General features: G+C 46.9%; 1 protein-coding gene across 4 annotated transcripts in view; it reads right to left on the reverse strand.

Annotated features, from left to right (window-relative positions):
- SSBP2 (single stranded DNA binding protein 2) overlaps window positions 1-18,009 on the reverse strand; it is a 787,338-nt gene extending 769,329 nt beyond the window's left edge. For all 4 annotated transcript variants that reach the window (XM_085632417.1, XM_085632415.1, XM_085632414.1 and 1 more), the window contains exon 1: window positions 17,878-18,009. In XM_085632417.1, the coding sequence (XP_085488543.1) occupies window positions 17,878-17,939 (62 nt within the window). In that variant the 5' untranslated portion in view covers window positions 17,940-18,009. The remainder of the gene's footprint in view (window positions 1-17,877) is intronic.
- Between the last annotated feature and the right edge of the window lie 1,735 nt (window positions 18,010-19,744).

The following is a 19,744-nucleotide window of genomic DNA, read 5'->3' on the forward strand; positions in this document are numbered from 1 at the left end:
CTATCTTACAATGAGGAATCCCAGGGGACTTAACCTCTGTTGATGGTGGGGGTCGACCTTCCATAACTGTTTTTATTAAACATTTTTGCAATGTTGACAACAGTAATACTACCAACAAAACCAGCCAGCCAGCATTATAGTGCAGCCATATACAGTATGCTTCTAGGTGTTATACATAGAATAACAGATTGCAATAGTCGTCATGTCCATTACAAAGTAGGCAATGCATATGATTAAAGTGGATGCAGGAGATCCGGGGGCCACCACACGCAGCACCAGCGCCTGAAAAGAACAATTATAAAGGACTACATAGGCAATATTCAGAGCAGTTACAGTGCTACAAGTTCTGCCACAGCAATGGGAGTAAATAACGTGCCAGCCCGTCATATGTGACGTCCCCTCATCCCAACCCACCCCGTAGGGATCATTCACTCAAGATATCACCTTCTGACTCCATAACCTGTCGCTCCCGAGCCCAACTCACAAATGGATCCCAGATATCGCGAGGCCGGGATGCAGACGGCAGCAACTCCCAGAACGTGTTCAGCTGCGTATACCCATACGTAACATCAGCCAGCCAGCCTTTCACTGTCGGCACCCTCCATCTACCCCAATGGATTGCTACTTGTCATTTAGCAAACAATAGAAGCAGCGCATGTAGCTTGCACGACTTCGGCGGAGTGTCTCTGACATACCCCAGTATCCCAAGCAGAGGGGACGGGACGTCCGAGCGACCAACAATCTGGTTTACCAAATTAAAAACCTGAGGCCAATAGCTCTCCAACCTCGGGCAGGACCACGCTATGTGCAGAAAAGAAGCCGAGGTATACCCACATCTCCAACACTCATCTGTCGCTCGAAGCCCCATTTTTTTCAGGCCGATAGGGGTTCTATAAAACCTATGTAAGTATTTAAAATGGAGGAGACGTAACTTATAGTTGGCCGAAAGCTCAGTAAGCTGGCCGCAGCAGAATTCCCACTGCTCTTCAGATATCGCGGGTTGGAGCTCTTCATTTCAATACTGTAGGGACTTAGGCGTTACCACCGGCGCCGTGTTTTGCATTTGTCGATATATACGAGTGACTAGCTTACGGGAGGACGGGGAGCTCACCACCACCTCTAAAGCCATAAATGTTGGCGGTGCTTCAGGGAAATCTCCAGTGAGTGCTCGGCATGCCGCTCGCAATTTATGATACAAAAATAGTTCGGAGAAGGGCACAGTGCCGCCCCCCTCAGTCACCGGGGGGACACATGAACTTGCCGTTGGGGTAGAGGTCTGCAAAGGTACGAAGATGCAATTTCTCAACTAGGTGCCCGGCCACACCATCAGCAACACATGGCAGCATCGGGTTATGCAACAGGGAGAGCGAGGGGGCATACAGCAATGGAACCCTTGCTCTTTTACGCAACTCCTCCCATGCCCATTGTAGTGTCCCAGCTGTGTCTACATCACCTCTTGGGCGGTTCGCCGCGGCACATATCGCCACGCTCAGTGGAAGGGGCGCAACAGCGTCATGCTCCACTGCCACGTGAGGCTGAAAGGGAGTCGGGTGGGTCCAAAAATGTAGAAATTGAGCCTGAGCGCAGAGGGCATATAGCTTCATATCTGGGACTCCCAGGCTGCCCTGTCTCAATGGTAACGACAGTATGTCCCAAGCTACCCTAGCCTGTCCGCCCGCCCATACCAGCGTCACCAGGTTGGATCTCAGGGTGGCAAAGAAATGTAAGTGGTATAGGTATATTGACAAAGAGATAGAGGAATTTGGGTAGTATAATCATTTTGGTCAACGCAATCCGCCCTGTAAGGGACAGGGGCGGGGAAGTCCAGAGCTTCACCTTCTCACCCAGCCACATCATCGCTTTGCCATAGTTAAGATTCCAGATCGCTTGAAGACTCCGACTGAGCCAAACCCCCAAGTATTTGACCTCATCCGCCTCCCAGCGCAGGGGGTATTCGGAGGATACCTCTGCGGTAGTATCTGTCAGGGGGAAGATTAACGACTTAGACCAATTGACGGAAATGCCCGCGAGGCCTTCAAAGCGGACAAATTCCCGCAATATAGGATTCAGATTTTCCACAGGACTGATAAGATAAAAGGGTCACATTGTCCGCGTACAACGATATTAGGAGATTTCTAGAACTGAAGCCTATACCCCTCGCCATATGATCTTGTCTAATTCTTGCCGCTAGTGGCTCCATAGCTATAGCGAATAGCAGCGGGGAAAGAGGACAACCCTGCCTCGTGCCCCGCGAGATGGAGAATGGTGCAGACACCAGGCCATTCACTCGCACCCTGGCTTTGGGTAAAGTGTAGAGCAAACAGATTTTCCTAATGAGCAGTGTGCTGAAGCCCATCCTGCCCAGTATATTGAATAAATAGGGCCACTCAAGTGTATCAAAGGCCTTGGTGGCGTCCAAAAACACCACCGCAGCCCTGACATCGGGGTGTAAGTAATGCAGGGCGGAGAAGATCGTACGTAGGTTATGTGAGGTTGATCTACCCGGTATGAATCCTGATTGGTCGGGAAGTGCGATCATTGGCAGCATGGGCTGCACCCGGTTCGCAAGCAATTTAGCCAGGATCTTCGCATCTACATTAATCAGGGATAGGGGCCGATTGGAGTCCAGATCATCAGCCGGTTTATCCGGCTTCAGCAGTGTAATGATTAGTGCCTCACGCATAGTCGCCGGCAATACTCCCTTTTCTAAGGCTTCCTCATATACTGCCAGTAACCGGGGCGACAGCTCATCCACATATGCCTTATAGAATGCCGTGGTCAGACCATCAGGCCCAGGCGCCTTGTCCGGCGGTAGACTCTTAATGACCTGCACCACATCTCCAGCACCTATCGGATGGTCCATATATTCCCTATAGCTATTATTAAACCACACCAATGCAATTGAATCCAGAAAGGATTCTAGTCCCTCCGGGCACGTATCCTGGGTTTTGGTATATAATTTGGAGTAGAAATCAGAGAATGCCCCCACAATTTCCCCTCTGTCATGAATCAGATCGCCAGCCTTAGTGCGCATTTCATGAATGTACGTCGCAGGACGTGGCGTTCTTACCATGCTGGCCAAGGTCTTCCCCGGTCTCCCACCCTCACCATATCGCCTAGCCTCTGCATATTTCCCTAGAAATTTTACCTCCCGCATCGCCTTCTCTTCGTACGCCAATAACTTGGTTTTCATCAGCCCCGTCCCCTCCGGCCCACCAGTATCAAAGAAAGTTTGCTCAAGCTTTTTTATATCGGTTTCCAGCGCTGTCAGGGTGCCCCGTATCGCCTTCAGCACCCCCGCCTGCCGGGCAATACACTGGCCCCTAATGACGACCTTAAAGGCTTCCCACAGAGATGTCTCAGTATCGACCGATCCCACATTGAGCTCGAAATAGTCAGTGATATCCGTCCTTATCTCCTCTTTAAAGGCATCATCAAGTAAGGCGTGAGACGCCACGAGAACGCCGGGAACGGACCACCCGGGATCAACAATTTCAACATGCAAGGGGCATGGTCTGACAGGGAACGGGGCAGATGCTCTACCTGCACAGTCCACAGGGCGATGTCCCGCGACACCAGCCAGTAGTCCAGGCGTGACCAAGCGCTGCAGTGAGCCGATATACAGGTGCCCTCCCTCACAGCCTCATGTCTGCTACGCCAGACATCAACAAGTGCGCCGTCTGTCAGTATTTCCCTCAACGCGGAACTTGCTAGTGGGTTTAGTGCTCGGGCCGCCCCCTTTCTGTCCGCTTTGTCATCAAGTATCGCATTGAAATCACCTCCCCATAAAATTGTATTGCAGCCCGTAGCCTTTACCTGCCCCCAAAGCTTATGGAAAAATAGGGGGGGGGGGGGGGGGGAGTCAACGTTGGGACCACAGACAGCCACAAATACCACCGAAATGCCACACACCAGGCCCCGTACTAAAACATATCTACCTTCCGGATCACACTGCACAGAGCCCTCCCTTCAGTCCAGCCCACGGTGGATCAGTATCGCAACCCCACGGGCATAGTTGGAATAGATAGCCGAGTAAACGTGCCCCCATCTAGTGTGTCGCAGTCTCTGGGCCGGAGCGGTATTCAAGTGCGTTTCCTGCAATAGGCAGACATCCACACAATGACGCACCAGATACGCATGCACCAACCTTGCCTTCCTACGATCATTGAGCCCCCGAACATTCCAGGTCAGACAGTTCAATGTTTTATCTACCCTGGGCATTTCCCACTATCATTTTTTAAGTATAGCAAAGCATTTTGACAATAGCCATTCCGTAAGCAGAGGACACCATACATATAGCATACAATAAAAAACCTGGCATTGAACAACAAAACAAACCCAACCGTCCCACCACCACCCACTCCAACCACCCAACCAGGGCGTAGAATATCCATCCCCCATACTAACCCCAAACAGTCATTAAGTAAGCAAGGGAACATTCCCGAGGGGGTGTAGCTATGCCGGCTTCTACCCTGTATGTAACAGGGTGGCCAGAAGATCTGCAGGGGATATGGGCCGCCCAAGACCTAGTCATTGGGAGCAACACATTATATCAAATAGCATTGATTGGAGCCCTGGGGCGCACATGTTCACATCCCACTAGATCATATAGGAGCCCCCAATTGGACAGGATTCATGTCCCTATAGATGCACAATACGAGACCCATGATTAATCATTGTCACTCACCCGGCCTGCAACCTCCCCCGCCCCACCACGGGGCCGCTTTGTGGATTTACTACCCACGTTTGGCGAACTTCATCGCCGCCTTAGCGTCCGTAAATATGTGGGCAGCCCCCTCAAATGACACCTTCAGCTTAGCAGGGTAGAGGAGCGAGTACGGTATCTGCGCCTGCAGGAGAGCCCGCTTTGCTGGAAGAAATTCCCGGCGGGCAGCCTGGACAGCCGGGGTGAAGTCAGGGTAGAAGGAGATATTATTGCCTTTATGCGTAATGTTTCCTCTTTCCCTGGCCAGTTTGAGGATTAGATCTCGATCCTAGTAGTTCAAGAGTCTCGCAATAATAGGCCGGGGCGGCACCCCAACAGGGGGCCTCTGACCCAGGGACCTGTGCGCCCCCTCCACCACAAACACCGCGGACAGGCTAGGGTCAAACAGTTTGTGCAAGAGTTCAGTTACGTAGGTTTCCATTTTAGAGATTGCAGTTGTTTCCCAGGACCTCGCTTCTAAATCCTCGTTCTTAGCTCGGATTATGCCTAACAATTTGTCCATATGCAGCAACTGGTCTTTTGTTTCAACCTGGATTTCATGAAATTCCGATTGTCGAGTTTCAAGTGTATCCAAACGCGTCTCATTCGTCGCCACCTGCGTTTTCACAGAGTCTAATTGACTGGTTAGATTGTCAGGTTTAGTGTCAATATTCCTTAGGCTAGAACGCATCTCAAGCATAAGCGTACGCAAATCCTCACCATGGTCATCAGCCGCCTGGTCACGCCTCTCCTCGGTTTGAGACTCCGGCTCCGATTCCACCTGCCTCGTGGAGCGCTTATGGTCGAAGGTCAGCTACGGCTGCTTAGAGTCCTGCTTGCCCATTGTCAATATATCGCCTCCGTAGCCTGCTGCAAACCAATAGCAAGGGCCCCCAGCCACCTCCCTGTTAGATACGCTACGGCCGATCACCGCAGACAGCGCACCCACCAACTGGTTCCAACTATGGAGTCTTGAGGCGCAGCCTGCGTTCCCTCCGCAGCACACGCGGCAGCAGGTCGTCTTCGTTTGCCCCTACAACCTGCGATCGTGCCTCCAGCAGGTGGCTTCAGAACATCCCCCCAAGCTGGAGTTAGGCTTTAGCTGAGCCCCCAACAGAGTGTCGCCGAACCACTTGTAATGCAGGGTGAGGGGGGTGACAACGCAGCACCTTCTTGCAGTCACCAAACAGCAGGCAGGGCCACGGCAGTTCTTATTTATGTGTTCGCCACCTCCGAATATTCAGCCCACTCACTTCCACAGGCACAACGGTGCCGCGGCACAGGCCCTCAGATGCTCCGTTGGCTCTTCCAGCTCCACAGCAATCGCGGCTCTCAGCCCAGTCAATGAGCGTCGTAGCTATGACGAGTCACAAGGGCGATCGGTAACGTCCACCGGCCGGCACGCACCCCCGCCAAATGTGCATCAGCCACCGCGCGCACAGCGCTCCCAACAGCCGTGAAGCGGTGTTTCGATTCCTCGCCAGGTGTCCACGCCGCTCCCAGGCGCCCTCACCGCCCCCGCCACGGCTTCACCGGGCATCCACATTAGTCCCGGACACAAAATGGCAGCTACGCACTTCGTAATTCACCAACCTGAGCCGCGCAGCGGGGTCTTCGCCGGCTGCTTGCGGGCACCCTTGCACCATATAACACGATGTACTTGCACCACACGTTATTGTTCACCAGGGCCGCCAACTTTATTTTAGCCGCCAACAATGGCGCCCAGCGCGCAGAGATCAGATCTTCCGCTTACCCCCGCTACAGCACACAGCCCGGCCGGCGCCAAGCGCAGTACTTGCCACCGCACTACAACACTTGCGGGGGGAGGGGGGACATCCGTCACCGGGGGCAGTCCAGGCAAGGGCCACCGGCTACGCCTCTCCTACCCGGTTCAGGCCTCGCCTATCAGCCGCGGGCTCGAGTAGCAGCTTGCCTCGATCACGCTCCAGCAGGCGCCGCCGCCAGCACCGCCCTCAGGTTCCGCCGGCCCCGACTCCGTTCAGGCCAAGAGAGGGCGGGAATAGTGTACCTCCGCAGATGCCACACAGCCTCGTCAGCAATTTCTGCCAGTCTGTCAGGATTGTGTTCCGGCCAGCGGAGCTCACTCAGAGAGCGGCCATCTCAGTGCTCAGCAGGCCACGCCCTACCGACCTTCCATAACTTGATAGCAAAGACATTAGGGCTGGATCAATTCGGTTTGTTGACTTGCAGGATGGGAAAAGGAACACAGGTTTTTCTAGGTTCAGTTTTTGGGGAGTTGGCAGAGGACCATTTGAAGACTGTTTTGAGACCCTCTTTAAGGACACAGTTCTTCAAATGAGGAGATTTTCCAGTAGTATTGAGTATCAACAGCATATTTGTTTAATTTGATCCCGGAATTTTCCAACAATATGTTCAAGGGTTCAACATATCGATTAAATAGGACAGGTTGAAGAATTTTTTTTTTTATATAAATCTTTTTATTAACAAACATCGACATATAAGCAATCAGCATAGAGTCTTTACAAGCATGACAAATAGAGGCAGTTTCTCTTCACATTGTATTCAGGGCGGTAGAAAATCATCCAATTCAGGACTCTGTGGGGGGAGGGGGGGGGGGGAATGGCCACCACCCGGGGGGGACAGGTTGAAGAATTGATCCTCGTGGGACGCCGCTGTTGACTATCCCAGATGACCCACCTGCTAACCGATATAGGACACCCATTGTGAGGCTGTGTTTATGTATTGCAAAAAGGAACATGCCGCAACCAGAGGCCTGCAACAGTTCTGCTCCTGTCCAAATGTAAAGCAGGATTGGATGGCTACCTGATCCTATAAGAAATATTATACAAGTTGAGAGGTTGCCCTCACAAACGTGAGTGAATATGGGGCAGACGGACAAAATATTATGACTTTGATCTGGTAGATTCCTCCACAGAGAAGTAATATAGGTTTGATAATTACTTGAAATGAGGTCCATTCATAATTGTGTTGTTGCCAAGAACGTGTAATAACGTGACACAGGTTTCATTCTTTATTGTTTTGTATCTTAAATTACCAATAAAATGGTCTAGTAAAAAAAAAAAGCGAATCTTCTATAGTGCTAATGTAAACAGAGTCACCACTAGGTATTTAAGGAAGTTCAGGATGTTCATGATGGGACAACATTGAGCACTCCGGAGTGAAGTTCGAAGACAGTGAAAGTTTCTCACAATGTCTTTCAATGGGTCATAACAGTCTTTAGGTTACATGCTTATCCAGTCATTGGCCTCTGCAGAAAGCAGTGATGGACACGTGTATTTGTATTTATATAGAGCTTCCTTCACCAGATGAGGCGGTAAAGCGCTTTAGGGCGAGTAGCACGCTACTGCAGAACCCAATTGTAATTATGATTCTATGGAAAAATGTGCAGAGGAGGTATTGAAATGACGACAGCATCAAAGGAAAACAAAATGCTGCGTAACCGCCAAGCATATTATGACTCACTGCTACCCTCACTGCTACCCTTTTCATGGTGGTATGCCCACTATGAAAAGGGTGGCGGTGAGGAAACTAAGAGGGCTGTACACTTAAGTCCACAATGAACAAGTTACTTACCTTCAGTAATGCTCTTTATGTTAGATACTCTTTCTAACCTCAGATTACTCAGCTTTAGAATGTCCATAGGCATTAGACTGGATCCAGAACATTGCGCACTGGCAGGTGGCATTTTGCAGCACCACGCAGACTGGTCTGCCCCATATGTGACAAACGGAGCCGCATAGAAGCTTCACCCCTGCACACGGACATCAGAGCCCAACAAAAATTGGTCCACACCAGTGTCCAAATTAGTAGACGGAGACCTTTTTAGAAAGGGAAAGAGACCAGTGCACAGAACTAGAAGGCTGAGGGTGGTTAGGAATCTGCAGTTAGAGCATGCAGGAGGCCACCACTAGAATGGGGGTCTTGAGCTTTGATGATTGGGTCTTGGCAACCCATCAAGCTCTGAAAGCACCTCCCATTCTAAAGTTCACCAGGAAATGTCAGAGTGTTAAAATGGCCAAGTCCAGCCCTGATCCATGGGTACTGGAAAAAATAACTTTCTGTATCACCTTATTAATTGAACAATTTCATGAATGTTAGATGATGTTCTGGCAGATTTCCAATAGCCGAGAAAGACTGTGTGGTCTACTTTGTAGGGGGTCATTGGAATGTTGAGTAACAGTAAGATGGTGATGATACTCTTCTCTCAAAAACAGAGGTATCAAAGAAAATTAGAAGTGTTTCTAAAACATGTCTTGGTCTTTCAACTGCAATTGGAGTCAAATCTTTGTGTAAACAGCACCGAAAAGATTCAAGATATTTTCTGCAGAGGAGAAAATTACAATGGCATAACAGACGTCCAGCATTAAAGGAAAAAGATCAAGTGTTACATTTTTGGATGATGGTAGAACATTTGAGCACCTTTAGCTCGGGTTCTTGCACCTGGAAGGCAATGACATGATGTGAGGGCAAGTATTTTTGTGCAATCCTCAATAACTACATGTATTAGAGGAGGATGTGTGGCTGTACGATGTGTAACATTTGATTTAGTGTTTTTTAGCTGGAGTAAAAGTGATAAAAGAGTCTCATGTCAGTAACTAGAATGTCAGTGGGGATCCCAGGAGCGCTAGTAATGATGCTGTGTGAGGAGAGAATGCCTTTTCTAGTCTGCTCCAATTTCAATACAAAGGACTCTGCTATGCTACTAAGGCACTCTTAGAGCAGCAGCATCTCTCAGAACTGCAATTTGATAATTTTTCAAAATGATCCACAAATAGAACGCTTGACGTTATTAGTGTTGTCCTCTTAATACATTTTCAATAGTTTACCACTTTACCCTATAGTGCTAGTATCCTTTCTAACTCATGATACCCTTCTCCAGCACCAAGGTCCTCTCTGCTGATGAGCGACACCAAAAACAAAATAATAGCTCTTGCTAGGACAACTTGTATTGATCTTGTTTCAGCCATTAACATATGTTTTCTCTCCCTCAGAAAATCCACAGAATTTATTCGGGTACAAAAGACGATGTTCAATGGTACTCTCATCTCTTCGAAATGTAAGCAGCTTTGTTGTTTCTCTTGAATCACTGTATGTTTGTTATTTTTACCGATTTTAGGAAGGGAAAGGACAAAACTTGAAGTGGTAGTCAAATTAAGGACTGTCTCTGTGCTGCTGCGTCTAAATTCTGATTTATTGCACCCGACCTCCTGAAGTAGTACATCCCACGGATACAGCCCTGGCTATTGTTTTACTGTCAATCTCTCGTACACAAAGACACTGCACATCCTACTATTGTATGGTGACCCCCACGAGAATCCTCGCTACTGTATTTTGTCCCACTCACAATAACACAAGTATTGTATTTCTGTGACCTACACATACGTCTCCACTAGTTCTGTGTATAACAGTAACGGCACTAATACTGTTGTAATATGATACAAAGTTGCACATTCTTTTCAGTGCTGTGACCACAGATTCCAAAATCTGTAATGTTGACCACGCAGCCGCTCCCTGTGGTGTTTTGATGCGATCTACAGTTGAAACACTGCTATTCAAATACCGACCACATAGATTTACATGTGATTTGTAGTGCTGTGATTCTCTAACACAAAGCACTCATGGTGTGTAATCTTCCACACCTACACAGACCTAATTCATTGTGACCAGTCACTCTACCACCTGCTATTGTAGTGCTGTGTACTTCATGTAGATGCTCTTCAACAGTTACATGAAGTCATTACCAGCAGTGATCAATGTATTTGAGCTTAGGTGCTATAACTACGCAGAGTACATACAAATACTTCTTAGACTGGAAAGGCCCAAAGACTTTGGAAACTCAGAAATCTTCAGTTGATTCTGCGCCATTGATCAGTGGATCCATCTCAAATTGAATGCGCCAAACCTGAAATACTCACATGGGGCGCCTGGCCTGATGATCTGGGACCAACATCTAAAGCAGGCATCATCATTATCAATGAACGTTCAAGTGGATAAATTGTCAAGATCAAGCTTCATTACTATGAAAACTCTGCTGCGCATCTTTCCCCACCAAGGATTTCCACATAGGATTCAAGCTACTATCTCTATTGTACTGTATAAACTTGATTACACCAATGGCCTCTACAACGGATCATTTTTACCAACTATTATAATACTAAAATCCATCTACATACAGACCGTTGACTATGCTTAACACTGACCTCAAAATTTTATGCAAGATTCTGGCGACTAGCCTGTGTGAAGCTATTCAGGGTTGATTCATAAGGACCAGTGTGGCTTCATGCAGTCAGTGAGTACTATGCATAATCTCTGTAGATTGAGTAACAAGCTCCATGTTGCTCTGGACAGAGAGGAAGAGATGGTGTTGTTCTCGCTAGACTTAGAAAAAGCATTTGATGCAGTGGAGTGCGTTTTTCTAATGGCAGTACTGAGGGGTATGGGGTTTGGCCCCAATTTCTGCTCTTAAACACTGCACCTTTGATTTATGTGAAGGTTGGGAACCAATAATCGGAACCCTGGCCAGTGGAGAGGCTTACTGTCGGTGATCGAGCTGTTTGCACTATTGCTGCGCAAGGGGATGGCACCTTAGAGCATTCGGGTGGGGTACTGTGATTACGCTCTATGCGGACGATGGGCTGATGTATGAACATGAGCTGGGAGTCAATCCCATTGTTGAATAAGGAAACTGGATGATTTTGGTGATGTTTGAGGGCTAAAACTTAAAGTTTGCGAGTCACAGGTGTTCCCCCTGGGTGGGTTGATTAGGAGGCTGCTACACCAGGTATCGATGTTGGGGCTTCAATGGGAAATAGAGGGGTTCCGTTATTTGGGGATCTGGATTACCCACCTGGAAGCCCAAAATCTGTGTCAGAATGTTGCTAGGGTGCTGACTGGTCTGGAGAACTCTATTGCTTTTTGAACCGGCTGCCCCTTTCTGTGATGGAGAGGGCAACGGTAGCAAAGATGGTCTTCCTCCCAAGATGCTTATATCTCGTACAAAATTTGATGTTCCCATTACCGGATCGCTTTTTTTGTAGGTTGGATAGCTTGCTGTTGACAATTCTCTGAGCAGGCAGGCGTAGTAGGGTCGTGCTTGCAACTCTGAAACCAGACATGGAGGAGGGTGGCTTGACGGTCCCAGATATACAATTTTATTACTATACTACTCATCTGCAGCTTGCACCTTGTTGGCTTGCGGAGCCCGATAATTGGGAGAAGCGACTCCTGGGTACCAATTATGGGGTGGATACACTGCCTCAGCTACTGATGCGAGGGAGGGGTGATCAGAATTTCAGCTGCCTTATTGGATTGCCCACACTGCGGGGATATGGGAAAGGGTGGTCCAGAAGGTGCACCCTTTAGTAGAGAGCTGAAACCATGGGATTTAGTGCTCTTTAGAAACATTAGCTCCACCATGTCTATGGAAGAAAGGAGGGGGGGAAATGCCTGGAAGCGGGTGACCTTTATTCTGAGGACAGTTTTATAGCATTCCAAGACGCTCAGGACTCCTTCGGGTTGGGCCCAGATCATTTTCTTCTTTATGCTAAGAGGGAAAGTGTGGCCAAAGACCTCTGGGTAGACTTCCCGGCAGCTCCGAAGCCATCGAGGTCCTAGATGGCCTCATGGGTTGGAAGGGGAGGGGCATCATCTCATCACTCATTTTTAGAGAGCCCTCAAGAGAGACCTGCAGCCACGGCAGTACCCTGTGCACAGCGCCTGGGAAAGGGACGCAGCAGTACTCATTGCGGATGTGAACTGGGAGTTGGAGCTGAACCGTGTTCGTACTGTGTCATGTAGTAACAGATTTAAACTGCTGCATTTTTATTTCATACACCACACCTATGTCACTCCATACAGCATTAACAAAATAGACCCCAGGAGGAATGCTGCCTGCACATGTTGCGGACTGGTTGGGGCCACCTTACTCCATTTATCCTAGGAATGCACTTCTGCCTAGTCTTACTGGACATTGGTGATACCTCATATAAAGATGACCATGGGGAATTAGCATTCCCTTGGCTCTACTGGCATGTCTTCTGGAGATAGGGTCCCGTCCTAGGGGTCGTAAAATACCCTAAAAGCTAGCTCACCTGGCCTTACTGTTAGCAAAAAGACGGGTGGCAATAGGGTGATGGGGGCGAAGGCCCCGTTGCCATCTTATTGGCTGAAAGATCTGATGGAATGGAGGGCTGCAGAGGAACAGCATATGTGGCTATCACGTGCCGATAAAGGGGTGACCGAGGCTATCCTACAATGGGCATAACTGTTGAGTATGTTCAGAGTGGATGGAGAGCAACCTTTGAAGAATGGATCGGAAGAGGAGGGTTGAAGGGCACTACAAAGGTCTCTTTCTTTTACAATCTATTTTGTTTTTTCTCTCCTGTGGATTTTATGCCCACCAAGCGGATATAGTAATGTGCCTGGGTGATATGGGGATTGTTGTCTTGGTTCTCATTGTAGCTGTTTTGAGGTACCTTCTGATGTATGACTAATTCACATGTGTGACATATACTTTATTGGATTGTATATGTATCCGTCTTATGTCTAACAATGTATCCCATCCGGATTTGCCAACCTGCACAGCATGTTTGTTGTTGGTGAAAAATCCATAAAAAACGTTTTAAAAAAAGAAAGATGAAGACTACAACGAATTCAGAACTCTGCTGCCAGACTGTTCCTATATGATAAAGCCACAAGCACACATCTCCCTTGCCTTGAGGACCCTACATTGGTTACCGGTTGCCAAAAGATATACCTTGAGGCTGCTTTGTATCACCCACAAAGCAATACATGAAATAGGACCACTTTTCATTAGGTTTGAAATCACTAAAAAGAACTTCCACTCCAGATTGGCACCCTGCCTCAAAACCCCAGTATACAAGAAATAAAACATGGGTGGTAAATACTTCTCTGTTCAAGCAGCCAAACTATGGAATTAATTACCAAACATAAGATCTGCGGATAACTATCTTATCTCAAGAAAGACTACTCAAGAGTAGGCTCTTTCACACATGACCTCCATACTATATTAATTAACACCGAGCAGAGGAATTTTGGGGCATAGATTCATGAATTAATTTATTACTATTGAACCTGCAAGAGGCACAGATTGATGAATTATAATCTTACCAATGGTCCTGGGTTGGACATAGATTGCAATTTGTACACATTTGAGTTCACTGAATTTTTTTTTTGAATTTTGTGAATGGTTTTTAAATGCTGAGTTGCACTTAAAAGTTGTATTTGACTGTACGTTCCGCCGATTAATTAATTAAATTATACTACTGAACCCGCAGATGATTTCATTAATTAAAATATACTACTGAACCCCCAGATGACGATCCGAAGAAGCGTTTAACCTCACAATGATGTTGACAGTTTGGAAGTGCATCTGCACACTTGGCTCCCTCGGACATCAGCCCTTCTGTAACTCCACTGACTCAGCCAGCGCACGTGCAGCCGCCTCACCTGTATGTTTGTTAGCAAAAACAGCCTATTTAACCACCATCTAAAAGCCTCGAAGCGTCTGCCAAGACCAGAAGACCCACTTCCAACACGCAACCAAGAACCTCTGGACAGCAGAGATCACGCCTTACATGACAAAATAATCCCATTTCTTACGACGTTTCTCGGCTGTGCCAGGGAGCAGGCTGAGTGGCAGCCCTGGGAAACAGCAGACGTGCCCTCTGACGCCATCTCTGCCTCTCCTCCCTCCCTCTGCCCCGAGGAGCTCAGAGGTCACATGTTCACACACGTTATTGCTCTCCCCTGCCAGACAGACGCAGGCTCATCACCGGTAGCTTGCCAACACCATGGAACGCGCAAACAGTGTGGCGTCGTAGGCGCTGGTAATCAACAACACAGACTCTTACTGTGTACCGTTATGGAGGTCCATTAAGTAAATACTTAGTTTCACTAGGCCAGTGGTTTCGAAATGTTTTGTGCCGAGTCACTCTTTAAATGTGTCTGGAACCGATTGGACTGATAACATTTTCCATATTGAGTGTGAGAAAATTGTAACTAATGCGTGTGGAATAAAATCTATGTTAAAAAAACATGAGGGATATACCCATCAAGAAAGGTGCAAAAATAATATTGAGGCTTCATTTTTTTTATTCTCCTCACAATAAATTCTGTTTAGTCATTAATCACAGTACACAATCTCAACATTTTTTAAGTGTTTTGGGTTTGCATTGTCCAAGAAAGAATGACAATGGAGATGCCCAAAGTCTTCCTACATTGCAGTACCATGAAACAGGAGCTGGTGTACAAAAAATTGCCAAAAACGTTTACAAAGAGTTTGTTCCTTTGTGCCAATAAACATACATGTTGCTTCATATGCTAACAAAAGGCAATTGCTTTCCAGAGAAACGTACAACCTAAAGCACGATCAGTTCTCTTTTTAGGCTGAGGCTTGCACCCCCTTAAAATACCTATATATTCAACTAGGATTGTCTACATAGATTCAAGACCACCGCATGGCTTTGGAGTGGCCCCATGTGACACTAGAACAGCCTTGCCTCTGAAGTCAGAAGCCAGTTACATGCTGGGACATGTTGTTGCACTTTTGCTATGAGAGTAAGGACCACTGGTCCGAACATGCCAAGTGTTGTTGGCTAACAAACTGGGGCACGTTAAAGGGAGCACAAATTACATTGGGGCTTAATAGGGGCTATTCCAGTACATGAAGGCAAGTGGCCCCCAGATCGCACACCTCTTCTCGTGCTGAAGACGCGGTTTTCCTGTCCAGTGAGACAGGGTTCAGGGCCTTGCTTCCAGAGTGCTACAGAAAAACTATATAATTTCTGAAAACAAGGCATGCAGATTATTGCAATTTACTACTAACGAGTTCTCAAGTGAACATCATTTCGGAGGGTTTGGTCCACAAATTCAATAGAAATAATCATTGCTGTCTCCTCAAAATACTTATCCAGTCCAATGCTTTATGATGTTCATGTTGGATGAACAGTTTAATGTCAGTGAACCACTGTCACATTACTTTTAAGACTTCAAGTGCCAAACATTGTATGCATTGACTATCGCTCAAGAAAAGCAGCAGGCCAAAAATTTACATTTAAAAAGAATTTGGAAAAAGATACACAAGAAAGCTTTAGGGAATGGTCTGTAAGGAAAAGGCACGGGTCAAGCTTACGTTTAAATAAATAGGTTGGGCGACTGCCAGGTCAGATTGGGAAATTGCCCAAAAGTCACTTCTCTGATGTGGAATTCAACATTTTAAAGTACATGTGTAAGAGAGGAATGTATTCTACACAGCACACTGCATATCTTTTTAAGGAATTTCACTGGCAAAGAAGCAGTAGTATGCCAATTCTTAATATCTCTGTTTAACATTTTAATGCTGTCAAGTGTCACATGCTAGGTTATATCTTCCATCTTTACTATACAGTATGTAGATGTTTAACAAAAATAGGAGCACAAAACAGTCACAAAAGTAGTGTATTCTTCGTACCCTGTCACCCCTGGGCCACCCGTCCTGGCTATATCCACATACACCCGCATCACCTTAGCGGAGAGAGCTTCATAGATAATTTAAAAATCTCAAGTTGCTCCGTTTTTCCGCTTCAATAAAAAAGTAACCCACTTAATAATGTATAAAACATATGAAAAATGAAAGTTGGGAAGTTTTTGTAGATTCAAAGGAAGTGTCATGCCCAAGGACACAAAAAAGCCTCCATAGTCACATCTCCCCAGTTCCAGTCAAGAGCACAGAGTAAACCACAATTACAGACACATATCAACTGCTATTTAGTACCGATAGTTCAGTCATTATTGGGAACAAGACCAGCCACTTTTATGAAACCTGCTAAAACATAGCAGTGTAAAAAATATAACTTATTTGAAGAAAAAAAAACACAGTAACATTTTACGTGTTATTGAGCAAATGTGGTGGAATGCAACAGACAGCTCTCAAGTTTCCCAGGTCCATGGCTAAGTATCAAATTCAGTCCATATTTTTCTCGCTTTGCATTCTGGGACTTGCAATTCAGATTTTGTAATGAAATGGAATAAAGAAGGCTACAACTGCGAGAATGTAACTGAATGAGGTAATCTCTCACGCACTAGGAAACTCTGTATGACCCCTCAAATTCAGGACTTGAATTCACCCTTAGTATCTTCACGTTAACAGTGCAGATTCTTATCAAAATGACAACACATTTTTACCAAAAATAAAATGTTACAAAAGGGATATATCATAATTCTGCAATTAAGTGTACGGTACATAACACACCGACACAAATAAAATATTACCGAAACACTGGGCAACTTTGGATTTCAGTACTGGACAGCATGTACCTGTGCACAGAGCCTGCAGCATACTGGGTGAGTAGCAGAGCTGACAGGAGGAAGTGTGTCTAAAGGTGCCACAGATCTCACACTTCGGGTCAGCTGGGTCAGAGTAGATAGAGAGATATGGTCTGTAAAGTAAGAAAGAGCATGGAGTCTGCCTGGACAGGACGCTTGAGAGCACTAGCAGTAGGAGAAAAGCAGCAGGGGCCAGACTGAACGGTAAGGATACCACCAGAATCTCGACAGAATCAACATAGCATTAGTACCAAATTAACACTAGCAGTTTCAGTGGTACAAGAGACCGGAAGCTGTTGGGTCAGGGCTACCAGGTTACAGCTACAGGTTAATGTCACGAGTTAGAACACATGGCGGGAAAAGTAAGCAGGATGATTGATATATGTTGGGTGGGGGCAGTGTGTCAGGAGAGAAGAGCTTGCCTGAAGCAGGTATCAGATCTCCGTGGTGGCGGGCCAAGGTTGGGCGGAACTGGGCTGGTTAATGGTTATGGCTGGAGGCGGAGCAGGGTCATGAAATGGCCATGGTTCAAGCAGGGTCAGACTCAGAGCTGGCGCATTGACAGGACTCAGGAGCTTGGTCAGAACAGTAATGGAGTAGTGACAAGGCTGATACAGGGTCAAGGTTCTGGTAAAAATGTTGAAGCAGGGGCAGGCTGAAGCGGAGCAGCAGGGTAAATGTTAGGACAGTGGCTGTACGCATCCGGGGTTGCAGTAAGGTGCGAAGTTGAAGCTCAGTGTGCTACTGGTCTCCTAGCCGTGGTGCGCCGCACATTCGCCGCATCCCCTGGACACAGTATTGACAATGTCAGCACGCAGAGAGCCGCCCTCCCATTCTGCACTCACTTTTCGCGGGCCTGGCTGTCGGACGGCACGCCGCTGCTGGGACTCTTGCCTTTGCCGTACATGCTGCCAGAGCTCTGACTGTCACGCACCTGTCAACCGATCACAGCCAGCCCGGTACAACCCCTGTCACCATAGCGATAGGCCACCGCCTCCGTACTTCTATTGGTCAGTGTATCTTCCGGGTCATCCCACCATCTACTTGACTGACAGGAGGGCCTCAGATGGGCTGGAAAGAAGCACAACAAGGAAGCCTCCTCCCCCTCGTCGGTACCCTTCCCTCCCCTTGAGCCCAGTCCCTCCCTGCCCTCTCTAGCTCCACTCCCTCAACGCAAGGGGGAGTTTGAAACTATCCTAGAAGGATTTTAAACAACTGGCTGTTCTGTGAGGAGGACGCCACCCCCTCAGCTTAGACGTGCTGCCTGCCAGGAGAGCGAAGGGTAAAGCCAGGCCCGGATCATAGGCTGTTGTTATATAGCCATAAACCTATTGAGCGTTGCCCAGACAGCCCAGTAGGAGGTAGCTGGAAACCGCGGTGTTAGAAACAGGTTACCTTACTGTGGTACAGCAAACGCATTTCATAGGTGCATCTAAAAAACGAACATTTTCTAAAACCGAGGATACCCCGTATACAAAGTGAATGGGGCAAGGCTAAAATGTACTGGAGGCTGGCAATCAAACATTGAGCTTCCAGTTTTTCAACCGTTACATATGAAAAACGAGGCCGTTTTTTTGTATTTGGTATTATACTTCAATTAGATTTTGTTTTTCGTTTTTAAAACCTAAATAAAAGGCATTGTCTTTACAATGCCAATAGCTTAAACTTGCGTAAATGCGACACCTATTGCATTGCAAATGCTTGTTTCAATGATGCTTGCATTTATTAAAATGCTAATCAGTCTTATCAGTACTCTTTTTTGCAGATTTATATAGCGCGAACTCGACCCAAAGGTATTGATCTGCTTTACCTGAGCACCAGTTACGTTACACAAGGACACATTTATTTGTTGGTAGGCACGGGCAGAGTAAGCGATATGCCCAGAATCACAGGATGTTGAATCGACGCCGAGACTCGAACCTGACCCCCCAGCACCAAGGGGGGGGCCAGGTCCTCTAGCCGTGAGACCACATCTCCTCCCTACTTCAGCAGGGATGAGATCAGCAGCTTTGTGACATGCTTTTTGGCATGTATTCAGCACATAATGGGCCGTTACCATGCCTTCGCACGTGACACAGTTTTAGGGCATTAGGGCAAGCCCAGTCCCTGAGGAGATAGTTTACTGCCTCATCTATTTGAATCCGTGTAAAAAAAAACACGAGCTTCACTCTTTGCTCATGTGATGCATAAAAAGGACGTGTCTAAATATTGAAGGCATTTTTACTCCCACACAAAATAAATACATAGCAAAGGCAACAACATTTCCAAGGAAAATACTCCTTTGTATCCCCTGCCTACGTTTCAACTTTGACCTTTTGCGTTATTATGCTAAGATATGATTATAAAGCGGAAGGACTCTTTATAGAGCGCATGTTGCGGCTTGCTTCACTGGCATACTTGATCTATTTTGAAGACACCGGGCACAAGGTAAGGAATCAAGCTATCGTTTTATATACGTCCCAGGTGACCTATGTCATTTTAGAGAGGCATATTTTATTTCCTACAGAAAATTTTTATAATTTGTTTTATTATAGCGCTTCAAACTGCGGGTTTTACGCACTGTGAATAATATGTGTTGTACTAAATAACTGAAGTGTACTGAATTTACCGACTTTAAAAGAAAGAAAGATTAAGTTGGCGTGGCTGGCTTGTAAACGCGTAACTTGCAATTCACTGTATGTCTCAGCGGGGAGCGTTTATTTTGATAAATCA

This window comes from Triturus cristatus, chromosome 2_1 (assembly GCF_964204655.1).
Source record: "Triturus cristatus chromosome 2_1, aTriCri1.1, whole genome shotgun sequence".
NCBI lineage: Eukaryota > Metazoa > Chordata > Amphibia > Caudata > Salamandridae > Triturus > Triturus cristatus.